Here is a 25217-nt window from a genome sequence, read left to right as displayed (position 1 = left end):
GGGCAGTGGCATTGTTTGATTCAAGTTTTACGTCTCCCCATTGTGCTCTGTAGTGGATCACACACACACACACACACACACACACACACACACACACACACACATCATTTCATTTAGTCAACACAATACTCCAATTCTAGTTAAGGAGAGCCTTGTTTTGTTTAGGAAAGCAAACAAAATGTTAGTTTGGTTAAGTGCCAATATTAAGATGGATTAGAAAAGTGGACTTGGTCACAGATTTCATGAGCAGCAGGGGCACTTAGGGCAAGGGATAATTAAAACTCCGCAGAGAAGAGATCTGTAGTGCAGGAAAACAAGTATTTCCTTGTGAGGAAAATGTGAGAATAAAAATTAGATGTTTTTCTTCTGTCAATTGTTCAATAACCCTGGCGTACTTTTGCCATGTTAGAAACTTTAGCCACAAGCTACTTTAACCTCTTTTAAGCTTTTAAATACTTGCTTAACACCTGTAAGTTATTTTCAACCTAACTTCTCAAACTCCTCTCTGAGAATTTGAAATACTGTTCTCTGTGTTATGAATTTAGAGCAGCAACAAACCTGCTTCTCTTAGAGTTTCCCCTGAGACAGAGAACACAAAAGTATCTTTGGATTTTCTATGGGGAAATCTGTTTTGCCCTTGGGGAAAGAGAAAAATCCAGCCCCTAAAGACTAGCAAGTAAGACCTCTTCAGACTCCCAAGGCCACTACTTTGGTTTCAAGAAAATGGGTAAGAATTATGTGCAAGACGGATTATTGCTAGCCTAAATAAACGGTAGCCTTTGAAAATTCACAGAACTTTCTAGAAAATAAGTCAGTTAAAAAAACTCAACAAATCTATTTAATCATTAGCTCTGTTACTGCAAAGTACTCTTCATCTATACTTTTATTTGAAGTACAGCAGGCTGAAAGCCAAAATGAGCTTTAAAATGAAAAAATGTACATCTGTCAATTTTAACTTCCAGACTTCTGAAATCTTGCTGAAGCAATCAACTGAATTTTATTTGGCTTTGTTTGTTTGTTTTTCCATTTCAGCAAACATCAGTACTCCTCCTCTCCAACTGTCATTGACAAATGTAATATGAAAATATTCTGAGATTGACTTCTGAAGAGCAAGGCCTGAGTCGCTTGGGGAAAATAAGAGAAACCTTGTTTATTGGGGGAATAGGAAAGACAATAAATCCCTGACGAGCTTTGATCCTAATAGAGCAACAGACAGAAGACACAGATATTTTTCCAAATGCCCTGGGTAAGTATTAAAAGAATGTGTGTGTGTGTGTGTGTGTGTGTGTGTGTGTGTGTGTGTGTGTCTACACATATATATGTATCACCACACTGTGGTCTATACATTTTCTGGTTTCAGAATTACTTTTTCTGTTTTTTCAACTCATATTCCAGAGAAGACAATCTCATTATTCCTAGATACGAAGTTTTGTTTTTTATCAGTGGAGGATAGGGATGGAAAAGGCTTATTTACTGCCAAAAGATTTCAAAACACTCTACAACATTTAGTTTCTCAAAGAATAGGGAAGTACCTTATTATAGTGGAGAAAATACATTTTATACATTTTTTCCGGAAATTTATTTTCTTGAGTTTTTATTTAAGTTCCAGTTAGTTAACATACAGTATAATATTAGTTTCAGGTGTACAGTTTAATGACTCAACACTTCCATACGTCACCCAATGCTCATGACAAGTGAATTCCTTGATCCCATCACCTATTTAACCTGTGCCCCCACCCACCTCCCCTGGGGTAATCATCAGTTTGTTCTCTACAGTTAAGAATCTGTTTCTTGGTTTGCCTCTCTGTCTCTTTGTCTCTCTCGTTTTTCCCCTTTGCTCATTTGTTTTATTTCTTAAATTCCACACATGAGTGAAATCATATGGCATTTTCCTTCTCTGATTTATTTCACTTAGTACATATATATATATGTGTGTGTGTGTGTATACATATATATACATATATATATACACATATATATATATATACATGAGAGAGAGAGACAGAGAGAGCTAGCACTTCTGTGTGTGTGTGTGTGTATATATATATAATATATATATATACACTATATTGTCCATTGTCTGATGCATGGATAAAGAAGTACTATATATCTATATATACTATATATATACTATATATATACTTACATATATACTTACATATACTTATATATATATACTTATATATATACTTATATATAGTATATATAAGTATATATATAAGTATATATATATAAGTGTATATATATATATATATGTATATATATATATATATATATATATGTAGTACTTCTTTATCCATGCATCAGACAATGGAGACTTGGGCTGTTCATTTTCCCTCCCCATGTCTTCCTCTCCAGCCCCCAAAATCTAGGGACTTAGATTCAAAATAAAAATAAGGAGGTAATAAAGAATTAATGAGAACAACTGATTACTATACTGCTGGGTTAAACCACTGCTCTGGATACTGTAATTTGCACAATGGTTATTTAGTTGCTCTGTGCCTTTGTTTCTTCACAGATGAAAACAGAGATTATTAGAAAGGACACAAGTGAAAAAGACTGCTCCAGAAATGTTTTAGATAACATGTTACAGTCCGTCTCAACTGCAAAGGAATCTTGGGAGGAAAAGAAAGAAGGATTTTTGCATGAAGTCAACCAGCAAGCAACACAATTAGAGACCATGTACTTACCAATAATAACAGTGTTGTCATCAGCAATTAGCAACTTGCTATGGACATAGATGAGCTCAGTGACTAGGTTTCCTTCAAGCTCTGCATGCGTTCTAAGGCCACAGAATGATATGTAATTTATCCACTGATTGCCAACTATAAAGTAAAAAAGAAAGTATTAAAATGAATATGACCTAGCTCAATAAAGGCACATTACATTTTACTGTTTTTCAAAACAAATATACTCATTAAATAGGTGGTTAAGAATAGATTGTATAGTGTGTGTGTGTGTGTGTGTGTGTGTGTGTGTGTGTGTGTGTATAATATCAGAACTCACCCAGGATCTATTTTTGCTATCAGAAGAAACTTGTACTATTAATATGGATGGATACACATTAAAAAACCATACTGGAGTGTTTGCTATGAATTACTTTTTCTGAGGCAATCAAAAACATATCAAATGTGAACATGTATTTTAATGATTGATGAGCAACTACTAACGAGGGATAATTAAAGCAGAGCCAGAGTAGATAACCAAGACATCAGTGTCACATTTGCATCTACCTTGGTTCACACTTGCTGCAGCTTAAATCAGACGCAAAAATATTAATGCCTAAACTACTTGATATAGACATAGTTTGCAGCATTTTCAACACACAGCAGCAGTTAAATTTTATAGACTTTGTGTAAATAAAAATGTTGGCAATTGAATAACACTCCTAAATCATTAAAATCAGGAAATAAAAGAACCTAACTACATTTGACTTTGGAGACTTTTCTCCAGAGCAAGCAGTACCAGGTTTGTACTTTAAAATGCTGCCCTCTCATCACATGAGGGCCATTCGTGTGATAAGAAGAAATGCATTCCATACCAAGCCAACCCATAACCATTATCCTGGCATGAATGTCAGTCACACAATTTTATGGTCCTTCTCCCTCACAGCAGTTGTCCTGGATAAGGAAAGTCTTATACTAAGAATAAATGGAGCAGAGCAAAACCATCACGAATTCTAATGGAAAGAGAATATAATTTTTCTCCTTTAAGAGAATCTGAAGCATTCTAACAGAAACAATGGCAGTTCATGTTCTGTTTACTGAAGTTTCCATGTATTACTGATGCTTTCTATTATCCTGTTGATGTTACTCGGTATTTCTATTAAATATGAGGGTCTTGGAAAGAAATTCACTCATAGGTTATATAGGGAGATTGGTCCATTTACAGATAACCCTTCCCTTATATATGTAAATAATATTGTAGCTTTGTTTGCCAAGAGTTGGTGTGTGGATGTACTAGTACATGATGTGTAAGAGATGCGTTCCTAAAAAGTTTCACGTACATAAGATTTTGTAAATAAATTTCTTCCCCATTTGTTAATGTTATATTGGAAAGATGGCTCATCTAAAGCATCAACTCCTGAAACCTCTGATCCAGGAGAAAGAAGTATTTCCTCTTTTAAGCCTATCATACCCATAAAATTCCTGGAAAATATTTCTAACATAACACCTAATATATTATTTTACATTCATTTAATCCTCCATTTCTTCTACTCTTATGGAGGTCTTATACATTTTTGTACCCCTATCATTGCATAGTGCTAAAGGAAGGTGAATAAATGAGTGAATGGATAAATGGATAAATGGACAGTCAGGGGACAGCTAATATTTTAGCTTTTGGTATCGTCAATTTATTTTCCTGAAGCTGGCTCATGATCTAAAATTTTAAGATATAAAGCAGATTTTTAAAGGAATCATGGAGAAAAATCCTTGCTAGAGTAAATAAAGTTTTGCAGTAACTTCCCATAAAAAATCCACATTAAGCTATTTGGTAGGCCAATGGTTCTCAGTGTGCATAAGGACTGCCTCTGTGAGGACCTCTCAGAAAGGGAATCTGGAAACCCTCCCCAGAGGTTCTGAGTCAGTAGAAATCTATAATCCAATAAGTGCCTTAGGGGATATCATTCTTTTGGGGGTTTTTGTTTTGGTTTTTGGGGGATATCATTCTCTGAATGACACTGTTGCAGAGCTTTGGCATTTATGGATTTAACACTAGTGGTACACATTCAGAAAATGATACACCATGCCAAAGTGAGATGCATTTCAGTGGTGCAAGTCTGCTCAGTATGAGGACATCCATTAATATAAAACATGATATTGATCAATCTGGGGAGAAAAATCATACGATTATTATAACAGATGCTGAAGAGCTTTTTACACAATTCAGCACCCATTCTGGATAAAAATAATGAAGAAAACAGAAAATGAATCCTTTCTTAACATGCTTAAAACTATATAATATATAATATAATATATATTATTATATAATATTATATATATTATAATATATATATTATACACATATAATATGTGTGCATGTGTATAATATTTTCAATACTATTTAACATTGCCTTGGAGGTATCAGCTAATGTATTTAGATAAGAAAAGTCACATAAGTATAACCATCTCCATTTCCAGATAATATGATAGTATACCTGAGGAATCAATGATAAAAATATCTCAAATGATAAAAAAATTAAATATGACAATAGATATAAATTAACATATAGAAATCAACAGCCTTCATACACACAAACAATGACCATTTAGAGGATAAAAATCAGAGAAACTGTTGCTTACAATGGCAGGAAAAAAGATAAAACACAAAGATAAACAATAAGCTTATCATCAGGTGTCTGAAATCTTTATGAAGAAAAAATTAAAACACTATCAAAAGACATAAGAATAGATTTGAGCAAATAAAGACACCCTTGTTCTGGGATAGAACAATTCAACATTAAAAAGATGCCAACTCTCTACATTTTAACTTATAAATTTAACATAATCTCAGTAGAAATACCAACCTGTTTTTATGGACCTAGAAAACTTAATATTATAATTCATATAGAAAAAGAAACATCCAAGAATGGCTATGATAAAAGCTGGAAAAGAAAAACTATGAGGGGGCATTAACACTATCTGATATTAACATACTATAAAATCTGTATAATTAAAACAATGCTGCACCAGCATATGAAAAGACAATTAAAACCACTGAATTCAATAGAAAGCACATACAAAAACACATACAAAATTTTTGTGTATGATAAAAGGTGGCATCTCAAATGATAAAGACTTTTACATAAAGATCCATAGCTTATAAATAAAAAGTCTAGTATCATTGCATAGCTCTTTGAAAAAGAAAAATTATATACATACCTCATACCAATCACAAGAATAAACCCCAAATGGACCAGAAATAGAAATGCAAGCATATGAAACGATACAAGTGTTAGAAGAAAACAGAGTGAATTCTTATATAACCTGAGTGTAAAGAAGTCTTATAACTACCTAGAGACAATAAAAGAAAAACATCAATAACTTTGGCTAGATTTAAAAAAAAAAAAACAAACACATGACACAAAACACCACAAAAAAAAAAAACAAAAAAAAAAACAAGTGACAAAGCAGGAGAAGGTATTTGCAGTAAGTATATATCACAGATAAAGAGCTAAGAAGTCCAAACCTATAATGAACTCTTAAAAACTTAAGGGATAAAAAGATCAAAATCTTGATGGAAAAAATGTGCAAAAGACATAAACAGACAATTCACACACACAAAAAGATACATTTGAAAAGATATTCTTCCTCACTCATAACAGAAATACAAAACTATGCTGAGAAACCATTTCTTACCTATGGTATTGGCAAAAAACAACACATTCTGTCAGTGAGACTGGGTTGAAGCAGGTTCTCTCATATACTGGTGGCGCGAAACCAAATTGATACAAATTGGTGGGGGGGGGGAGGATTTGGCAATATTTAGCAAAAAGTATATTTTAAAAATTATTTTATTTTATTTTATTTATTTTTCCATCATGATAAAGTGTACTCTTTAATCCCCATCACATATTTTACCCATCCTCCTATCCGCCTCCTCTTTGGTAACCATCAGTTTGTTCTCTATAGTTAAGAGTCTGTTTCTTGGTTTGTTGCTCTTGTTTTTCCTTTGCTCATTTGTTTTATTTCTTAAATTCCACCTATGAGTGAGATCATATGGGCAATTTGTTTTTCTCTGGCTGATTTATTTCACTTAGGATTAGCAATCCCACCCTAGAAATTTACCATAAATATACACTTCCAACAAATAAGAATATATATGGACAAGGTTATTCATTGCATAACTGTAATTGAAACATACTGAAAACAATCTAAATGTCCACCCAGAGGGGAATGATTGAACGACTATGGCAAATCTATACGTGGAAGACCATGCAGATGTCAAAATAAATGAAGAGTTCCATGAATTGATATGGGAAAAGTAAGAATATATGCATTATATCTGCTCATTTGTACAAAAAGAAACACTGTAAGAATATTCTAGAAACTGACAAAATTGGCTACAGATAGCAGATGTAAGGGAAATAGGGTAGAGAAGATGGGTGGGGAGGAAACTGACACAAAGTATAGGGAAGTGACATTTATCTTAGTATGTCATTTTTATGGTTCTGATTATTGGAAGTATATTGCACACACTCAAAAAAATCAAGAAAAATATAGAAAAAAACCTCTAAAATAGAACAGACTAAAGCAAATGAATCTAACTGTATTTCAAATTAATAATATAATCCAAGTAAATTTTGAACACTAACATTTGAGTATATACCATTAGGCTAAAGACAAAAAGAACTATAAACAAATATTGAATTTTGGGGAATAGATTCATTTTTCATAGTAGTATGGGCTAGCAATTCTAAAACTATTTTCTGTGTATCATAGGATTGAGGAAATATATACATTGTAGATAAAAGGAGCCAGGTTTCTCACTGTGAGAGAAAGGAGTTTTAAAAATAGAAAGAGAGATATCCAGAAAGAACTCTGTGGTGTGGGACTGGAACTGGAAGCCTTAGCGTGGAGACAGACAGATGGACAAACAGATATATTTATGGGTGATAGATAGGTAATGTGTATACCATAGGTCTTAAAGCAATTACATCCCGGTAGCAATGATCATTTCTAGCACCAGGATTTTGGTTTCTAAATGTCACTTTCCACTAGAAGAATCTAGGTTTCTTGGAGGAATGGCTGATTCTAGGGCTAATTCTGGGAATATACAAGAAGAGTATAGAACTCTTCTTGTGCCACCAAGAAAAAAAGGCTGATGGGAACATATCAAAAGCACAGATGAGCCAGCTTATAAAGGTACTCACTGGCCAAACCTGTGCAAGCTGGGCATCAAAATTATATTCACTAAATAAAATAAGAATCCATAAGTCCATACCAATGCAAATACATAAATAAATACATAAATACATACATTTTTGCTATAAAGGACACCAGTAATTCAATTGGCAAAATTTCAATAAGGTGTACAAATAATAATATTATATCAATGTTAATTTCATTAATTTGATAATGGAATTCTACCTGCTTTTTTTAATGCCTTTTTTTTTCTTTTCAGAAACACATACTCAAGTATTTAGGGGTAAATGGGCATTATAGCTGCAACTTATATATCCTAAGATATATATGATATGGTATCATATCATATTTTATTATATATATATATACACACACATATATATACATATATATATAATAAGAAATGTTCTTAAGAGAAAAACCCATCTGTCTACGAATCTAACTATTATCAAAGAATGACAAAACAAAGAAGGTAAAAGGTTAACATTTGGGTAATCAGGATGAAGGGTATACGGCAGTTCTAGAAGGCCTTCTGTAAGTCTGAAATTATTTTAAAATAATTTTTTAAAAAGATTAGCGATACTGACTAGCTTAGCAGCCTGAAGGTTTAAGACATGTAATAAATGGAAATTTTTTTTTAACGTTTATTTACTTGAGAGACAGAGCATGAACGGGGGAGGGTCAGAGAGAGAGGGAGACACAGAATCGGAAGCAGGCTCCAGGCTCTGAGCCATCAGCCCAGAGCCCGACGCGGGGCTCGAACTCACGGACTGCAAGATCGTGACCTGAGCTGAAGTCAGATGCTTAACCGACTGAGCCACCCAGGTGCCCCAATAAATGGAATTTTTGAAGGCGCAGATTTGTGTCATTCCATAGCAAGGTTGGAGAGTATCCGCAATGTATCAATTAGCAGGACAGCCTTGCAGCCCACGATCCATACTACTTTCCATTCTTCCTTGCCTATGAAATAACTCCTGTGAAGTGATAAAAACTTTGTTTCTTTGCAAAAAATGCCTCTCATGGAATAAAAAAAACTAAAGGTTAGGACCAGTAACAGAACCCAAAAGGAAAGATCAGGGTCCTAGCCAGAAAGTGGACATTTTATGTTTTTCTAAGTTTATTTATTTATTTCGAGAGAGAAAGAGAGAGAGAGGGCATGAGCAGGGCAGCAGCAGAGAGGGAGAGAGACAGAATCCCAAGCAGGGTTCACACTGTCAGCACGGAGCCCGACGTGGGACTCAAACCCATGAACTGTAAGATCATGACCTGAGCCAAAATCAAGAGTTGGCCGCTTAACCAAGTGAGCCACCCAGGAGCCTAGGACATTTTAGATTAATACAGTGTAGCCTGTCAGGTAAAGTGGGGGCACCCATCTAATATGTGAATTATCCCACCATACATGCTATGTGAAAAAAAGAAAAAGCTATTTTGGTCAGTACTGTGTTCTATAAAGAAAACTGGCTTGGGACACTTGGGTGGCTCAGTCAGCTAAGCCTCTGACTCTTGATTTTGGCTCAGGTCATTATCCCAGGGTTGTAGGATCGAGCCCCACGTTGGGCTCTGCACTGAGTGCATAGCCTGCTTAAGATTCTTTCTCTCTGCCCCTCTCCCCTGCTCGCACGACAGGGGAGTTCACAATGTTTACTTGAAGTGTGGGGATATGCTGAGGAAACAAGTACCTTTTGAAGAAAGTATGAGAAAGCCTGGGGCATGTAGAAGCATTAATATAAAGCCATTAATAGAAAAGTATCAGGAGATTTCCAAATTATATGCCATGGAGGTATGTGAGGATCTGGAGGTTTTATATAGACCCCTAGGACATATCTGTTAGGAAGTTTGGTTTATAGATGTACCATCAAAAGATGGGAATTCAATACAACAGACTCTTGATGTTTGTGAGAAAGTTTTGTGAAAGGATTTCAAGAGTTGTTACAGGCCTTTGCTACTTAAAAAGTTGTAGTTCTTGTGGGGCTCCTGGGTGGCTCAATCAGTTAAGCACTAGACTTTGGCTCAGGTCACGATCTCATGACTTTTGTGAATTTGAGCCCCGCATTGGGCTTTGTGCTATTAGCATGGAGCCTGCTCAGGATTCTCTCTTTCTCCCTCTCTCTGTGACCCTTCCCCACTCTCTGTCTCAAAATTAATAAATACATTTTTTTAAAAAAGTAGCACTTCATACAGGCATACTTCTAATCCTGACTGAAAACCTCTAGACCTTGTGTTAAATTATACTATATTGGCTGCTGACATGCCAGAATACAGAAAAATTAGAAAAATGATAAAGAAATTCTTTAAATTAAACACTAAATCCCTGAAGATTGGTATATATGATGATTATAGTACACTAATAGCTGCTGGTTTTCTTTTCAGGAATTTTAACATATTCATAGCAGTTTTGTTATTTCTAAAGAATTGAAACAGTACAGAACTACAGTCATCTATACAGTTAGAGATTAGCTAGTTCATGTATTTAAAACCCACTATACATTTACGAAAACAAAACGAACAATACAACATTGTGCCTCAGAAAGGGGCGTTATGTAATTAATCTGTTCTTTATGTTTAGAGTGTGAACATTTTTCCCACTGAGATGCCTGATTTTGACTTGTTCCCAGGGTACTTGGAAATCTTTTCATAAGAGGGCTTAGCATTGAAATTACTTCTTGTGTTAAAATCCAATTTTTCCCCTGAATAGCCAAAGACAGGAAAAGGGGCCAGAGCCAAAAGAATGCTTTATAATAAGCTCAGGCATTTTTATGGTCGAGAAACTAAATAATAGGCTTATTCTGACTTTTTATTTTCCTATAACTTCACCTTTGCATTTTTTACCAGTCACTGTCAGCACTGAATGGCTTTCCTGATTTTGTTTTTGGCAATATTTCTTTTAGAGACTTATTCATTCATTATCATCTTCATTTTAAGCCATTAGAAGCAGAGACAGGGATAATGCTCTAGTAAATCTTCCCTGTCCTAGATGCAATGAGATACAACTTTGAAAGTATTTATTATTGGTAATGTACATGCCCCATGTCTAAACATGTCTCATATTTCCAGAGAGTTGACTAGCATATCATTAGTGAAAAATTATGAAAGAGCCAACACACACACACACACACACACACACACACACACACAGAGTATATATTTAAATTTATCATATACTAAAAGCTTAACTCATTATTTTCAAAGCTTCCAAATCATTTATAAATCCATATACCATACAATCACTCCTTTAAAGTATATCATTCAGTGTTTTTTTTTTTTCAGTACCTTCACAAAGTTGTACAATCACCACCACTATCTCATTTTAAGACATTTAAAAAAATTTTTTTTTTAAATGTGTATTTATTTTTGAGAGAGACAGAGACAGAATGCGAGTGGGTTAGGGGCAGAAAGAGAGGGAGACACAGAAGCAGAAGCAGGCTCCAGGCTCCGAGCCGTCAGCACAGAGCCCAATGCAGGGCTCGAACTCACAAAGTACGAGATCATGACCTGAGCCGAAGTCAGATGCTTAACTGACTGAGCCACCCAGGCGCCCCTAAGACATTTTTTAAAAACGTTTATTATTGAGAGACAGAGAGACACAGAGCATGAGTGGGGGAGGGGCAGAGAGAGAGGGAGACACAGAATCTGAGACAGGCTCCAGGCTCTGAGCGGGGCTCGAACTCACAAACTCTAAGATCATGACCTGAGCCGAAGTCAGATGCCCAACTGACTGTGCCACCCAGGCACCTCCCCCCACTTTTTAAAAAATGTTTATTTACTATTGAGAGACAGAGAGACACAGAGCATGAGTGGGGAAGGGGCAGAGAGGGGGTAAGATATTTTTATTACACCAAAAAGAAATGCCATCCCCATTAGGAGTCACTCCCCATTCCACTCTCTCCATACCCTAGCAATGACTAATTTACTTTCCTGACTCTATAGATTTACCTATTAAAAACATTTCATAAAAATGGAATTATACAATTGTGGCCTTTTTGTGTCTGGCTTCTTTGTATTTATCATAACATTTTCAAGGTTCATCCATGTTGTACCCTGTATCAGTCCATTTCTCTTTATATATAAATAATATTCCATTGTATGGATATAAACATTCTGTTTCTACATTTGTTGGTTAATGGATATTTGGGTAATTTCAACTTTTTCACTATTATGAATAATGCTACTATAAAGGTTCACGTACAAGTTTTTATGTGGACATATGTTTTCAGTTCTCTTCAGGATATACTATGGAGCAGAATTGCTGGGTTACATGGTAACTCTATGTTTAATTTATAAGGAACTACTAATTTGCTTTCCAAAGAGCCTGTGCCATTGTTTTTAAAGCTTTTATTTAAATTCCAGTTAGTTAGCATATGGTGTAATATTAGCTTCAAGTGTACAAATTGCACTCTTTAATCCCCATCACCTATTTCATCAATACTCCCACCAACCTCCTCTCTGGTGACCATCAGTTTGTTCTCTATAGTTAAGAGTCTATTTCTTGATTTGCGCCCCACCCCTCTCTTTTTCTTTGCTTGTCTCTTGTTAATTAAAATTCCATATATGAGTGAAATCCAATGGTATTGGTCTTTCTCTGACTGACTTATTTCGCTTAGCATCATACACTCTAGTTCCATCAATGTGATTGCAAATGGCAAGATTTCATTCTTTTATATTCTATTTTATATACATATATAGCACATCTTCTTTATCCATTCATAAGTTGATGATGGAGTCCATAGTTTTCTATAGTTTTCAGCATACATCTTATCTGTTACCTCTTTGGTTAGGTTTATTCCTATGTATCTTATGGTCTTTGGTGAAACCATAAATGGGATAGATTCCTTAATTCTCTTTCTGCTGCTTTATTATCGGTATATAGAAATGCAACCCATTTGGGTATGTTGACCTTATATCCTGTGACTCCTGAATTCAGGTATCAGTTCTAACAGTATTTTGGTGGTCTTTCAGGTTTTCCGTGTAGAGTATCATGTCATCTGCGAAGAGTGAAAGTTTGACTTCTTTGCCAATTTGTGTGCCTTGTATTTCTTTTCTGTTGTCTGATTGCTGAGGCTAGGACTTCCAGTACTATGTTCAACAATAATGGTGACAGTGGACCTCCCTGTCGTGTTCCTGACCTTAGGGGAAAAGCTCTCAGTTTTTCCCCATTGAGGATGATATGACTGTGGGTTTTTCATGTATGGTTTTTATGATGTTGATGTATGTTTATTCTATACCTACTTTCTTGAGGGCTTTAATCAAGAAAAAATGCTGTGTTTTGTCAAATGATTTTTCTGCATCTATTGAGGACAATATGGTTCTTATCTTTTCTTTTATTAATGTGGTGTATCACATTGATTGATTTGAAAATATTGAACCAGTCCTATAACCCAGGAATAAATTCTACTTGATCATGGTAATTTTTTTAATGCATAGTTGAATTCAATTTGCTAGTATCTTGTTGAGAATTTTAACATCCAGGTTCATTAGGGATATTGACCTGTAATTCTCCTTTTTAGTGGGGTCTTTGTCTGGTTTGGGAATCAAGGTAATGCTGGCTTCATAGAATAAGCTTGGAAGGTTTCCTTCCATTTCTATTTTTTGGAATAGTTTGAGAAGAATACGTATTAACTCTTCATTAAATGTCTGGTAGAATTCCTCTGGGACGCCATCTGGCCCAGGAATCTTATTTGTTGGGGAGATTTTTGATAAATGATTTAATTCTTTGCTGGTATGGCCTGTTGCAATTTCTGTTTCTTCCTGAGTTTTGGTAGTGTGTGAGTTTCTAGGAATTTTTCCACTCTTCCAGATTGTCCAGTTTGTTGGCATATAATTTTTCATAGTATTCTCTTACAATTGTTTGCATGTCTGTGGTGTTGGTTGTGATCTCTCCTCTTTCTTTCATGATTTTATTGATTTGGGTCTTCTCTCTTTTCTTATTGAGAAGTCTGGCTAGGGGTTTATCAATTTTGTTTATTTTTTCAAAAAACTAGCTTTTAGATTGATCATTTTACTGTTGTTTTTTTTTTTGTTTGTTTGTTTGTTTCTATATCATTTACTTCTGTTCTAATCTTTATTATTTCTCTTCTGCTGGCTTTGGGTTTTACTTGCTGCTCCTTTTCTATCTTCTTTAGGTATAAGGTTATGTTGTGTATTTGGGACCCTTCTGGCTTCTTGACATAGGCCTGAATTGCAACGTATTTTTTTCTTAGGACCGCCTTTGCTGTATCCCAAAGGATTTGGACTGTCATGTTTTCATTTTTATTTGCTTCCATGTATTTTTTATTTCTTCTTTAATTTCCTGGTCAACCCATTCATTCTTCAGTAGGATGCTCTTTAACCTCCATGTATTTGAGAGCTTTCCAAATTTTTTCTTGTAGTTGATTTCAAGTTTCATAGTGTTGTGATCTGAAAATATGTATGGTATAATCTCAGTCTTTTTGTACCTGTGGAGGGATGATTTGTGACCCACTAGGTTATCTATTCTAGAGAATGTTTCATGTGCACTTGACAAGAATGTGTATTCTGCTGCTTTAGGATGAAATGTTCTAAATATATCTGTTAAGTCCATCTGGTCCAGTGTATTACTCAAAGCCATTTTCCTTGTTGATTTTCTGCTTAGATGATCTGTCCTTTGCTATAAGTGAGATATTAAAGTCTTTTATTATTATGGTATTATCAATGAGTTTCTTTATGGTTGTGATTAATTGATTTATATATTTGGGTTCTATCAAGTTGGGGGCATAAATATTTACAATTGTTAGATCTTCTTGATGGATAAGACCCCTTAATTATGATATAATGTCCTCCTTCATCTCTTGTTATGGTTTTTTTCTAAAATCTAGTTTTCTGATATAAGTATGTGTACTCTGGCTTTCTTTTGACCTCTATTAGCATGATAGATGGTTTCCTTCCCCTTACTTTCAATCTGCAGGTGTCTTTAGGTCTAAAATGAGTCTCCTGTAGGCGGTATGTAGTGGATCTTGTTTTTTATCCATTATGATACCCTATGTCTTTTGATTGGATCATTTAGTCCATTTATATTTAGTGATTATTGAAAGATATGAACTTAGTGCCATTTTGTTACCTGTAGAGGTGATGTTTCTGGTGATGTTCTCTGGTCCTTTCTAGTCTTTGTTGCTTTTTGTCTTGTTTGTTTGTTTGTTTGTTTGTTACCATAGAGTCCCCCTTAAAATTTCTTGCAGAGCTGGTTTAGTGGTCACGAACTCCTTTAGTTTTTGTTTGTCTGGAAAAGGCTTTATCTTTCCTTCTATTCTGAATGACAGCCTTGCTGGATAAAGGATTTGTGGCTGCATATTTTTCCTATTCAGTGCACTGAATACTTGTGCCACTCCCTCTGGCCTGCCAAATTTCAGTGGACTGGTCTGCTACTAACTTTATGTGTCTACCTTGTAGGTTAAGGACCTTTTGTCCCTAGCTGCTTTCAGGATCCTCTCTTTAGCTTTGTATTTTGCCAGTTTCACCATGATATGTTGTGGTGTTGACCTGTTTTTGTTGATTTTGAAGGGAGTTCTCTGTGCCTCTTGGACTTGGATGCCCGTTTCCTTCTCCAGATTAAGGAAGTTCTTAGTTATAATTTTTTCAAATAAACCAGCTGCCCCTTTTTCTTGCTCTTCTTCTTCTGGAACTCCTATGATATGGATATTGTTTCATTTCATGGAATCACTTACTTTTCTAAGTCTTCCCTTGTGACTAGTAATTTCCATTTCCTATTTTTTTCAACTTCATTATCTTCCATAATTTTATCTTATATTTCACTTATTCTTCCCCTCTGCTTCTTCAATCCTTGCTGTTACTGTATCTAGTTTATTTTGCATCTCAGTTATGGCATTTTTAAAGTTTGTACTGATGGGTTCTTAAATCTTTGATCTCTACAGCAAGGGTTTCTCTGGTGTCTTTTATGCTTTTTTAAAGGCCAGCTAGTAGTCTTATGAGTGTTGTTCTAAATTCTTGTTCAGATATATTGTTTACATCTGTTTTGAGCAAGTCCCTGGCTGTGATTTCTTCTTGACCTTTCTTTGGGGGAGAATTCCTCCATCTTGTCACTTTGGCTACATTTCTGTCTTTTGCATGTTTTAAAAGCTTGTTATGTTTCCCGCACCTGAGAGTACTGCTATATTAAGGGGTCATACACTGTCCAGGGCCTGGAACTTCAGAAAGCATTTCTGCTGTATTCTTTGTGCCCTCTGTTGTTGCATTTTGGCTGCTCTATCTCACTGGTTAGTCCTCTACAGAGTTCCTCCTTACTTGGCAGTGGTTGAGTGTTTGGACCTTTAACTAGGTGTGCTTTTATTTGTTTACTGATGTAACCCTGGGGGGAAAAAAGGGTGTGTGTGTGGGGGGGGAAGCCTGATCCCATAAAAAGAGAAGAGGAAAGGAAAGGAAAGGAAAGGAAAGGAAAGGAAAGGAAAGGAAAGGAATCCCATAAAACGAGAAAAGAAAAAAAAATAGTCAAAAAACTATAAGGCTGATTCCAAAGAAAAAGAAACAAACAAAAAAAAGCAGAAGAAAAAAGAAGGAAAAAGAAAAGAATAAAAAGGCTGATTTCAAAAAAAAAGAGAGAGAGGGAGAGAGAAAAGTAAATGACAAAAAACAAGTAAGAAACTATAGCACCACAACTTTCCTGCATTTTTTCTTTGGCATGTGGCTGGGACTCAAAACCCAAAGTCTTAAAGGATACAGCACAGCATAGATCCATTCCCCTCCTCTGGAGTAGAGCTTCTCCATCCTGCTGATGAAAGGCCTTTGGCTAGCACCTGCAGGGTCTTTTGTCTTTGGGGAGGCAATAAACCCTCTTCCAAAAGTACTCCAGGAAGGGAACTGTTCTCTCCCAGTGCACCCTGGAGATCACTACACCATGCTATGCACTCAGGGGCCATGTCCCTCCTCCCCAGCAACACTTGCCAAAGTTCCACTCCAGAGAAAGTCATATACTTCCAAAACTTCAGAGTCTGAGTTCCAAAAGCTGTTTGGAAAAAAAGAACTGGGACACTCAGTACTTCTCACTCCTCAGTCAGTGGTCCAGAGAGGTTCTCCTTTTATGCTAACTCGATGCTGCACTCTCTCACCACCTCTCTCTTTCCCTTTCATCTGTCCACAGAAAGGGTTCCCTCCCTTTCACAGTACTAGAGTTTATCTCTCCCCCAATTCACATCCACACTCCTCACACTTGTCAGGCTGTCTCCCTCCAACTGTGGAGATCCTTCCACCACTCTGCAGATCAATTCCTTGGGTGTTCCAAGCAACCTGACCTCAATACAGCTGTGTTTGAAGGACCAGGAAAGCCCAGTGTCTCTCTACTCCTCTGCCATCTTAACTTCCACCTCTCCTTCATTTTGAAGGATGTTTTGCTGGACACAGAATTCTTGGTTGATAGTCTTTTCTTTCAGCATGTTGAATATGTCATCACAGTGCATTCAGAACACCATGGTTTCTGATGATAAATTGCCTATTAATCTTATAGAGGATGCCTTGTATTTGATGATTTGCTTCTCTCTTGCTGCTTTCAAGATTCTCTTTTTGTCTTCGTCTTTGGATAGTTTGATTATGATGTGTTTTGGTATGAAACAGTTTATTCTTGTTGGATTTTGTTGAGCTTTGATGTGTGGATTCATATTTTCCATTACATTTAGGAAGTTTTCAGTCATTATTTCTTTAAATATTCTACCTACACTTTTCTCTCCTCTTCTTTTGGGACTCCCATTATGTATATGTTGGTATGTCTGATAGCATTTCACAGGTCTCCAAGGTTCTGTTCATTTGTCTTTATTCTTTTTTCCTTCCTGTTCCTCAGGCTATATAATTTCAATTGATCTGTCTTCAAGTTTGTTGATTTTTCTACCTATTCCAATCTGCTACTGAGCCTCTCTAACATATATTTCATTTCGGTTATTATACTTTTCAACTCCAGAATTTATTTCTGTTTTTTTAAGAACTTTTATGGAAACTTTCTAATAAAAAAGTTCTATTTTTAAGAAAATATTCTCTATTTGGGGAGATACAGTTTTTATAGTTCTCTTTAGTTCTTTGGATATTATTTCCTTTAGTTCTTTGAATATTCAAAGAATATTCAAATATTAAACTAGGTGTTTTAAAGTCTTTTAAACTGTCAGATAGGTCAAATTATGACAATTTTCTGAGAACTGTCAGAGGATGGGAGCTTCAAACCCATGCCTCCCTCTGGGGGCTGATAGGCTGCTAGTTTTGACAGTGATCAGGAGTTGATGTTCAAGGCTACTGTGGAACTGAGAAGAAGATGATGGGTATATAGCAAATTAAATGGCTACAAAGCTTGCTGCTTTTACCAAGATTGTGTTGTTTTTCTTGAGTAAAAACTCCTCATATTGTTATAAGACTTTGGTTAATTTCTAGAGTTCTAAAAAAGTTTATTTTGGTGTGCCTGGGTGGCTCAGTTAGTTGACCATTTTAATCTTGATTTTGGCTTGGGTCATGATCCCAGGGTCATGGGATAGAGCCCTGTGTAGGGCTCTGTGCTGAGCACAGAGCCTGCTTGGGATTCTTGCTCTCTCTGCCCACTCGCACTCTCCCTCATTCTCATATTCTTTCTCTCTCTCTCTCTCTCTCTCTCTCTCTCTCTCTCTCAAGAAAAGTTCATTTTAACAATTTCTGTCTGTATTTTTGTTGATTTTTTGAAGGAGTGGATTTTTGGAGATCCTTACTATGCCATTCCTGCTCATGTTTCAATTCTTTATTTTTAAGTGAAAAATATACATACATGGAAAGACTAGTATTTTCTCCCCACATTCTGGTACATCACCCAGCGCACTCCATTTAGGAGGTTACCAATATAAATAAAATCTCCAAAAACCTCAGTTGAGGTTTATAGCATATGTGAAGGCCATAACACAAGGCCTCATATAATTGTGACTTCTCCTCATGACTTTTGCAGACCTCCCTGTGGCAGCTCCATTCTCCATGTCAGCTGGTGGAAACTCTCAGGATTATCTGATACTCCTTTCACTTTCCTACTCCCACATCCCCTCAAGTCTTCTTTCCCAGCTGTACTCATACGTAACCTTTCTTTCCTTTGCCAGTGTGCCATTATCTTATGCCTGCCACCAGTCTCTCTCTACTTTTCTTACCAACAGTAAGTGAATCTTTCCATAAAAACACCACCTTGATAGTTTCACTCCAGGAAGCAGAGGCTTCCACCAACCTTGTCTTCTTCAGGATAAAGTCTAGTTCTTTTTAATGTGGCCCTCCAAGTTTTCACAATCTGTATCCCATCTGAACTGGAAGTCAGACAATTTGGGTTCTGACTCTAGCTTAACTTTTGTGGGACTTTCTGTACCTACTGTACAAGATATAGAAGACTATTGATGACCTACTATGTGCTAAACCTAGCATCAGGACAAACAGACAAGTAAACCCACAGTTACAATATGTGGTAGGTGGGAGTTTAAAGAAGGGTTGAATAAGAAGATATCTAGGTGCCTGGGTGACTCAGTTGGTTAAACATTAGACTCTTGATTTCAGCTCAGATCATGATCTCATGGTAGTGAGATGGAGCCCCACATCGGGCTCCACGCTGGGCATGGAACCTGCTTAAGATTCTCTCTCTCTTCCTCTCCCTCTGCCCATCCCCTGCTCGCTTTCTCTTTCTCTCACTCAAAATAAATAAAATAAATAAAATAAAATAAAATAAAATAAAATAAAATAATAAAGATATCTGAGAAAGTGCCTTTGAAAATGTGAAGAACTGTACGAGTGAAAGGTATTACTGTGAGCTTTTTTTCTGATTTATTTGCCTCTAGTACAATACCTTCAAAGGTTTAGTCAGTGTATGGTGGCAAAATAAAATAAATAGAATTGGTTTTCTTCCCTAAATATAAGACAGTGTTGTGACAACCCGGGGACCTCTGTATAACAAGCAGCCGCATGAATACCTGTTGACCTTGCAGCATCTGTGTCCTTAGCTTTAAAGCAGAAATGACACTTGTCCTGCTTCCTTCCCAGGATTGTGGTGAAGGATCGTAGAAGAAGATACATGAAGGGTCCTTGTGAAGTGCCTTATAAATCCCACTTATTATCAAAATAACTATTATAAAGAAATAAAAGTAAATAATGAAAGTACTCTTATTTTTCATTATCTATGCATCTGAAGTTGTGATGTCCTCATTTGAACATTGTTTTGGACAATTTAACAAGAATAAGTGATTGATCTCAGTTAAACGTTTGTGGGCTACCTCTTGTGAAGAGAGTTTCACAATGATTATGGATATGTCACCAAAGACAACTGTGGAGGAAAATAAAAGCTGTTACTTACGCTTTGCTTTTAACTGCCCAAGGATGGAATTTTCTCCTCTGCACATGGTTCTGAACACATGGAAAGGAAAGAAATAATTACAGAGGTTTCAAAGGAACCAATCCCAACTGCAGTATCTGTGAAGTATAGTCCTAACCCAAGCAAAAACAGAACGAGTGCTTTTAAGAGAAGATGAGACATGGACTTTTCGGAAGCTATAAAACCACCTGGATATCACTTTTGTAATGGTACTGCTGGGACAGGTTGTTTTGAGGCAAGTAAATGGAAAAGTCATAAAACTGACATTAGATTTCAGAAAGAGATTCTATTTTCAAAAGATGGGCTATGAATGAACTTTCTCTCTTAGAAAATTTGGTGACAGCTAAGATAAATTTAGAATAACTCAATAGATGAGAACACTTACAGACTCACGTTACTTTCATTGGTAAAAAGGGCAAACACTTAGCAGAATAATTTCTGAGTTAAAGAAACTATACACCTTGGCTGTCTCTGCAAAGTCGGCAAATGCCTTGAAAGTGAAAAATATAGTTGCAGATAACTGACTCCGCTAATGACTTTGTTTTTCACAACTCTAATAGTCAATGAATTATAAAGACTGACAAAACAAAAAATTCTATGCTCCATCTGCTTGTTCTGTAGAAGTAATTAAAAATATAGTTATCCCTGGGAAATACTGATATTCTTAAAGATGATGCCAGCAAATAGAGATGTTTTTGCATAATAAAAGGTTAGAATTTTAGCTGCTGAACAAAAGCCAAGCATGTTATTTCATTCAGCTGGTTCAAACCCAGGAAAAGTCATAGAAAATAATTACAACTGACAATATTCCAAAAATAATATTAGAATGGCAAATGAAGTGGATAAAATCCAATTAAACATTATGTCAGTGCCTTAAATACTTGAAAAGCTTTGTTTGTCATGTTATAAATCAGGTAATATTAGAAATAGGCAAATCTTCAATCAAAGTGTATATCCCAAAGCATAGTTAAAGTTCTCTCTTACTGTAACCAGGCAAAATTACCCAGAAGAAACAAAAAAAAAATCTTTACTTGAAATCCTGGTTGATAGAAATAACTCAGTCAGTAAGAAACAAGAGGATTAAAAAAAAATCACCACAGTGGTGACCACAATTGTGCCTAGAGGACCCTCAGATCCTGCAGGGGGTATTATGGGGGAGAGCAGCAGGAAGGCATGTAAGCCCCTATCCCTAATTTGACCAAGCTCCTAAGACCTTATCTGCTTTACACACTGGGGGTTTTGAGCCAGGCCTCATTGTCTCCTCCCTCACAAAAGGGTTTGATCAGAAAGGTGGGAAATTACAGGTGGTTCTAAAAAACAAGGGATATTAAAAGAAAACATCCAGGTTCCCGTCCTTGCTTTGACTTCATACAACTGTGATGCTCAGCAGGGTTCTTTTGTATCTTAGGTCCCAGAGCTTGTAACTGGGCGCTGGGATTCATGCCCAGGCCTGTTCACTTACCTCTTCACTCCCATTCTCTTTTCCAGCTACGTGACCAAGACAGAATGTTAGGGGTGCCTTCCCATCACTTTCTACACTACCTCTCTGCTCACCAGACATACCTCTTAACCCTCTTCATATCGCTCTACTGGCCAAGTCTGAAGCTTCACGGGTCTTTTTCAAGTGAATATGGCAATTCTGCTTTTTAGAATATCGAGAATAGGATTTAATACTTTCCTTAAAAGTTTAACAAAGATGTGGTAGAGAAAATAGAATTAAAATTCCAGAAGATAGGAAAGAACCTTCATACTTCATTTTCTGTCAAAGTCTACCATTCCCAAGCTTGGTGAAAAAACTTGCTACCTAAAGAACCATAAACAAACACAGGGAAATTTAATTTTTTTCTTCAAATAATATGGAAAGCTCAATAACTCTCTGGTGGCTTAAAGATAATTTTTAAATCAATATTATACATATGCCTATACATATATAATACATATATAATACATACATATATATATATATATATATATATATAAAGTCTTTGTCTCCATTTTATAAGATCTATGTATATGTACGTCTTGTGTATAGGCAATGAGTATAAAAGACAGCTTTATATTTTAGTTCTTTTTATATTCGCCATGTGTCCCAGGCCTGCCATTTATGATTTTAGGCTCTATTTGAATTTTATCAACTAGTAAACAGGCCAAGATTCAAAAGTAAAATAAAGTGTTCATCTGTTCAACACTCCCTGAATAGATGTGGGGAAATATTTCCATTCCTTTCACCAGCTTACACGCGTGACTGATAGAAAGCTGAAAACAGACGACTTTAGAACTTTGGCACCTGTAGTTGAAGTGCATTATTGCCTGCAGAGCATTTCCTCCACCCGTTGAAATGTCTCCTTCAAATCCTGGCAGCAGCGGTATCACAACATACACCCGGTATCTCTGGTTTTCCCTACAAAAGTCAGATGCAGAGCGATTCACCAAAAAATGATATAGTTAGGCAGTTCACATGGTTTTAGAGATTCAGCTAATGGCTTCCTACAATACATTCTATCACATTTCGGGGCTTGGAAGGTGCCGTTGGATTGGAGGCCAGAAGCTGTTATCCAGGTAACAATTCATAACAACCCAAAAAAATCAGCTGAACTTGGCAGTAGAGTGGGAAGTCTACTCTTTCTAAAGCATAATTTTTCCTAGGACAAAATCCACTAAAAGCAACCCATGTGTGGACCCATGGAAGGTGGGGTGGGGCTTGCAACAAAGTTTTTTTTTTTAAACTTTTTTTTTTAACGTTTATTAATTTTTTGAGACAGAGAGAGACAGAGCATGAACGGGGGAGGGTCAGAGAGAGAGGGAAACACAGAATCGGAAACAGGCTCCAGGCTCTGAGCTGTCAGCACATGGCCTGACGCGGGGCTCGAACTCACGGACCGCGAGATCGTGACCTGAGCCGAAGTCGGGGACGCTTAACCGACAGAGCCACCCAGGCGCCCCTCAACAAAGTTTTGAAAAAGATATCATCGTAATAATTTTATGTATGACAAGTCGTGTCATCATTGCTTAGAAACTCTGATTCAGCTCTGAAAACTGGCTCTGCTGCAAAATGTTATCCTGCGCCCTTCAAGAATCCTGAGTGACTGATGATTTTAAATCCTCTGCATATATAACGCATCATTTCTTGGCCGACTGTTCCAACTGATTTGAGGCCAGCCTTTGAAAGAATAGTCTTTCAGTAGCCTTTGCTACTCCATAATGTAACAAATAAAAGAAGGAAGTGGGGCTACTTAGACTCCATTCAGAAAGTACAAAATTTGGAGAATCATGTTCAAACAGGTATCACTATTTGGAGGCAAAGCCGTTAAAGTCCTTGCCTCCATTTATGGGATACAGAGGAAGAAGTGGAAGCTGGAAATGATTGTGGTATCTGTTGTGGTCGAAAAATCTTGTCCATAGATCTGAGACATCCATATTCACACAAAGGTGCTGCTATTTAAACTTCTCTTAATACTTAATTTCCAAGGTTCATTTTCTTCAAAACAACTACATTTTTCTTTCATGTGAGTATTACTACTACTCTTTGAGGGGTCGGATGTCATTATAATGTCTCCAAATGCCAATGTATGTATTGTATGCCCGTGGAAGGTGAAGTTCAGGGCAGAAGTGATAGCCAACACAATGGAGTCTGTGGGCCCCTGAGCTTAACCGCAGCGCTGAGGACCAAGGCATCACAAGTAGGTTGTTGCAATGGCACGGATTAATCACTAGATGGCAAACATAGTTTGAGTTGGAAAAAATGAATTTTAAAGAATGTAAACTCCTCAAGCTCTCTGCCTGATAAGGGTAAGAGGCTCACAGCCTTAAATGGTAAATGAGATAGTGGGAAACAACAGAAAACATACCTAAGCCATTTCCCCCATCACCAGCTTTTAAAAGTCCAAATGAGTTAAACCAGACAGTTAAAAACTGACACTATCTGGCCTCAACTGCCTTTCCAGAATCGCCTTCCATTGGATCCTCACAGACCCATTGTCCAGTGCCAGACCACTGCCCTTTGCTCAGAGGTGCACCTCCCTACTAAGGAAGGTTGGCTCATCCGCTTTGAGTCAGGAATACCCTTTCTGCCCACAGAATCCCACTTCTCCCTCCAAGGCAGCTAAAAGGCACTTTCCTTGGTCAAGTCATCCTGAATCTTCCAGTCAAAGCTGGTTTGCTCCTGCCTCTGGACTCCCAAGGCACACGGCACAGATGTCTATTCAGCTTTTGTCTATTCAGCCTTTTTGCTTTACACGATAGTGACACAGGGATCTGCTGCCTAGGCTATGTGATAAGCTCTTTTGAAACACAGGATGTACGTCCACATATCTTTCTATTTGGGGCAGTGCCCCACAGAGGATCCCTGCACATGTTATGCACTCAGTACTCTATGCTTTGGGAGACTAGGGTCGGGTTCGAAGAATGTTTGTTTCTGGGAAGCCTCGGGTACAGAAGAGATCAAGCTGCGAAACTCACAGTAAGTTTCTCTTTAAATTACATGTTATATATATTTAGCATGATAAAAATTCAAATAACACAAAATTAGCCATTTTAACCATTTTTAAGTATACCATACAGTGATAGTAATGATTGCCACATGTTGTGCAACCATCACGATTCTATTTCTAAAACTTTGTCATGACTCTAAACAGAAACTGTGATTGTTAAGCAATAACTCCCACATTTTCCCTCCCTGAAAACCCCTGATAACCTCCAATCTACTTTCTGTCTCTATGAATTTGCCATTCTAGATGTTTCCTCTAGGGGGAATCATACAATATTTGTCCTTTCATGTATGAGTTATTTCACTTAGCATAAGATCCTCAAGATTGTCAGAATTTCCTTCCTTCTTGTGGCTGAATAATCTTGCATTGGATATGCAATGCACATTTTGTTTATCCAGGCATCTGTTGATGGGCACCGGGGTTGTTTCCACCTTTAGGCTATTGTGAATCATGTTGCAGTGAACACAGGTATATAGATCTCAGTCCCTGTTTTCAGTTCTTCTGAAATATCCCCAGGAATGGCATTGCCCAGTCATGTGGTTATTTTATGCTTAA

General features: G+C 36.6%; 1 protein-coding gene across 6 annotated transcripts in view; it reads right to left on the bottom strand.

Annotated features, from left to right (window-relative positions):
* PLD1 (phospholipase D1) overlaps positions 1-25217 on the bottom strand; it is a 205451-nt gene that overhangs the window by 20408 nt on the left and 159826 nt on the right. For 5 of the 6 annotated variants that reach the window (XM_042998977.1, XM_042998978.1, XM_042998980.1 and 2 more), the window contains 3 exons: positions 22463-22576; positions 20158-20207; positions 2691-2825 (listed from right to left, as the gene is read on the bottom strand). In XM_042998977.1, the coding sequence (XP_042854911.1) occupies positions 2691-2825; positions 20158-20207; positions 22463-22576 (299 nt within the window). Of the gene's footprint in view, positions 1-2690; positions 2826-20157; positions 20208-22167; positions 22577-25217 lie in introns of those variants that run through there. The other variant, XM_042998982.1, reaches the window with a different exon arrangement.

The sequence above is a fragment of the Panthera tigris genome, chromosome C2 (assembly GCF_018350195.1).
Source record: "Panthera tigris isolate Pti1 chromosome C2, P.tigris_Pti1_mat1.1, whole genome shotgun sequence".
In the NCBI taxonomy this organism is placed as follows: Eukaryota; Metazoa; Chordata; class Mammalia; order Carnivora; family Felidae; genus Panthera; species Panthera tigris.
Note: the sequence above shows the minus strand (reverse complement) of the source record. Positions and strands in the feature narration are given on the sequence as shown.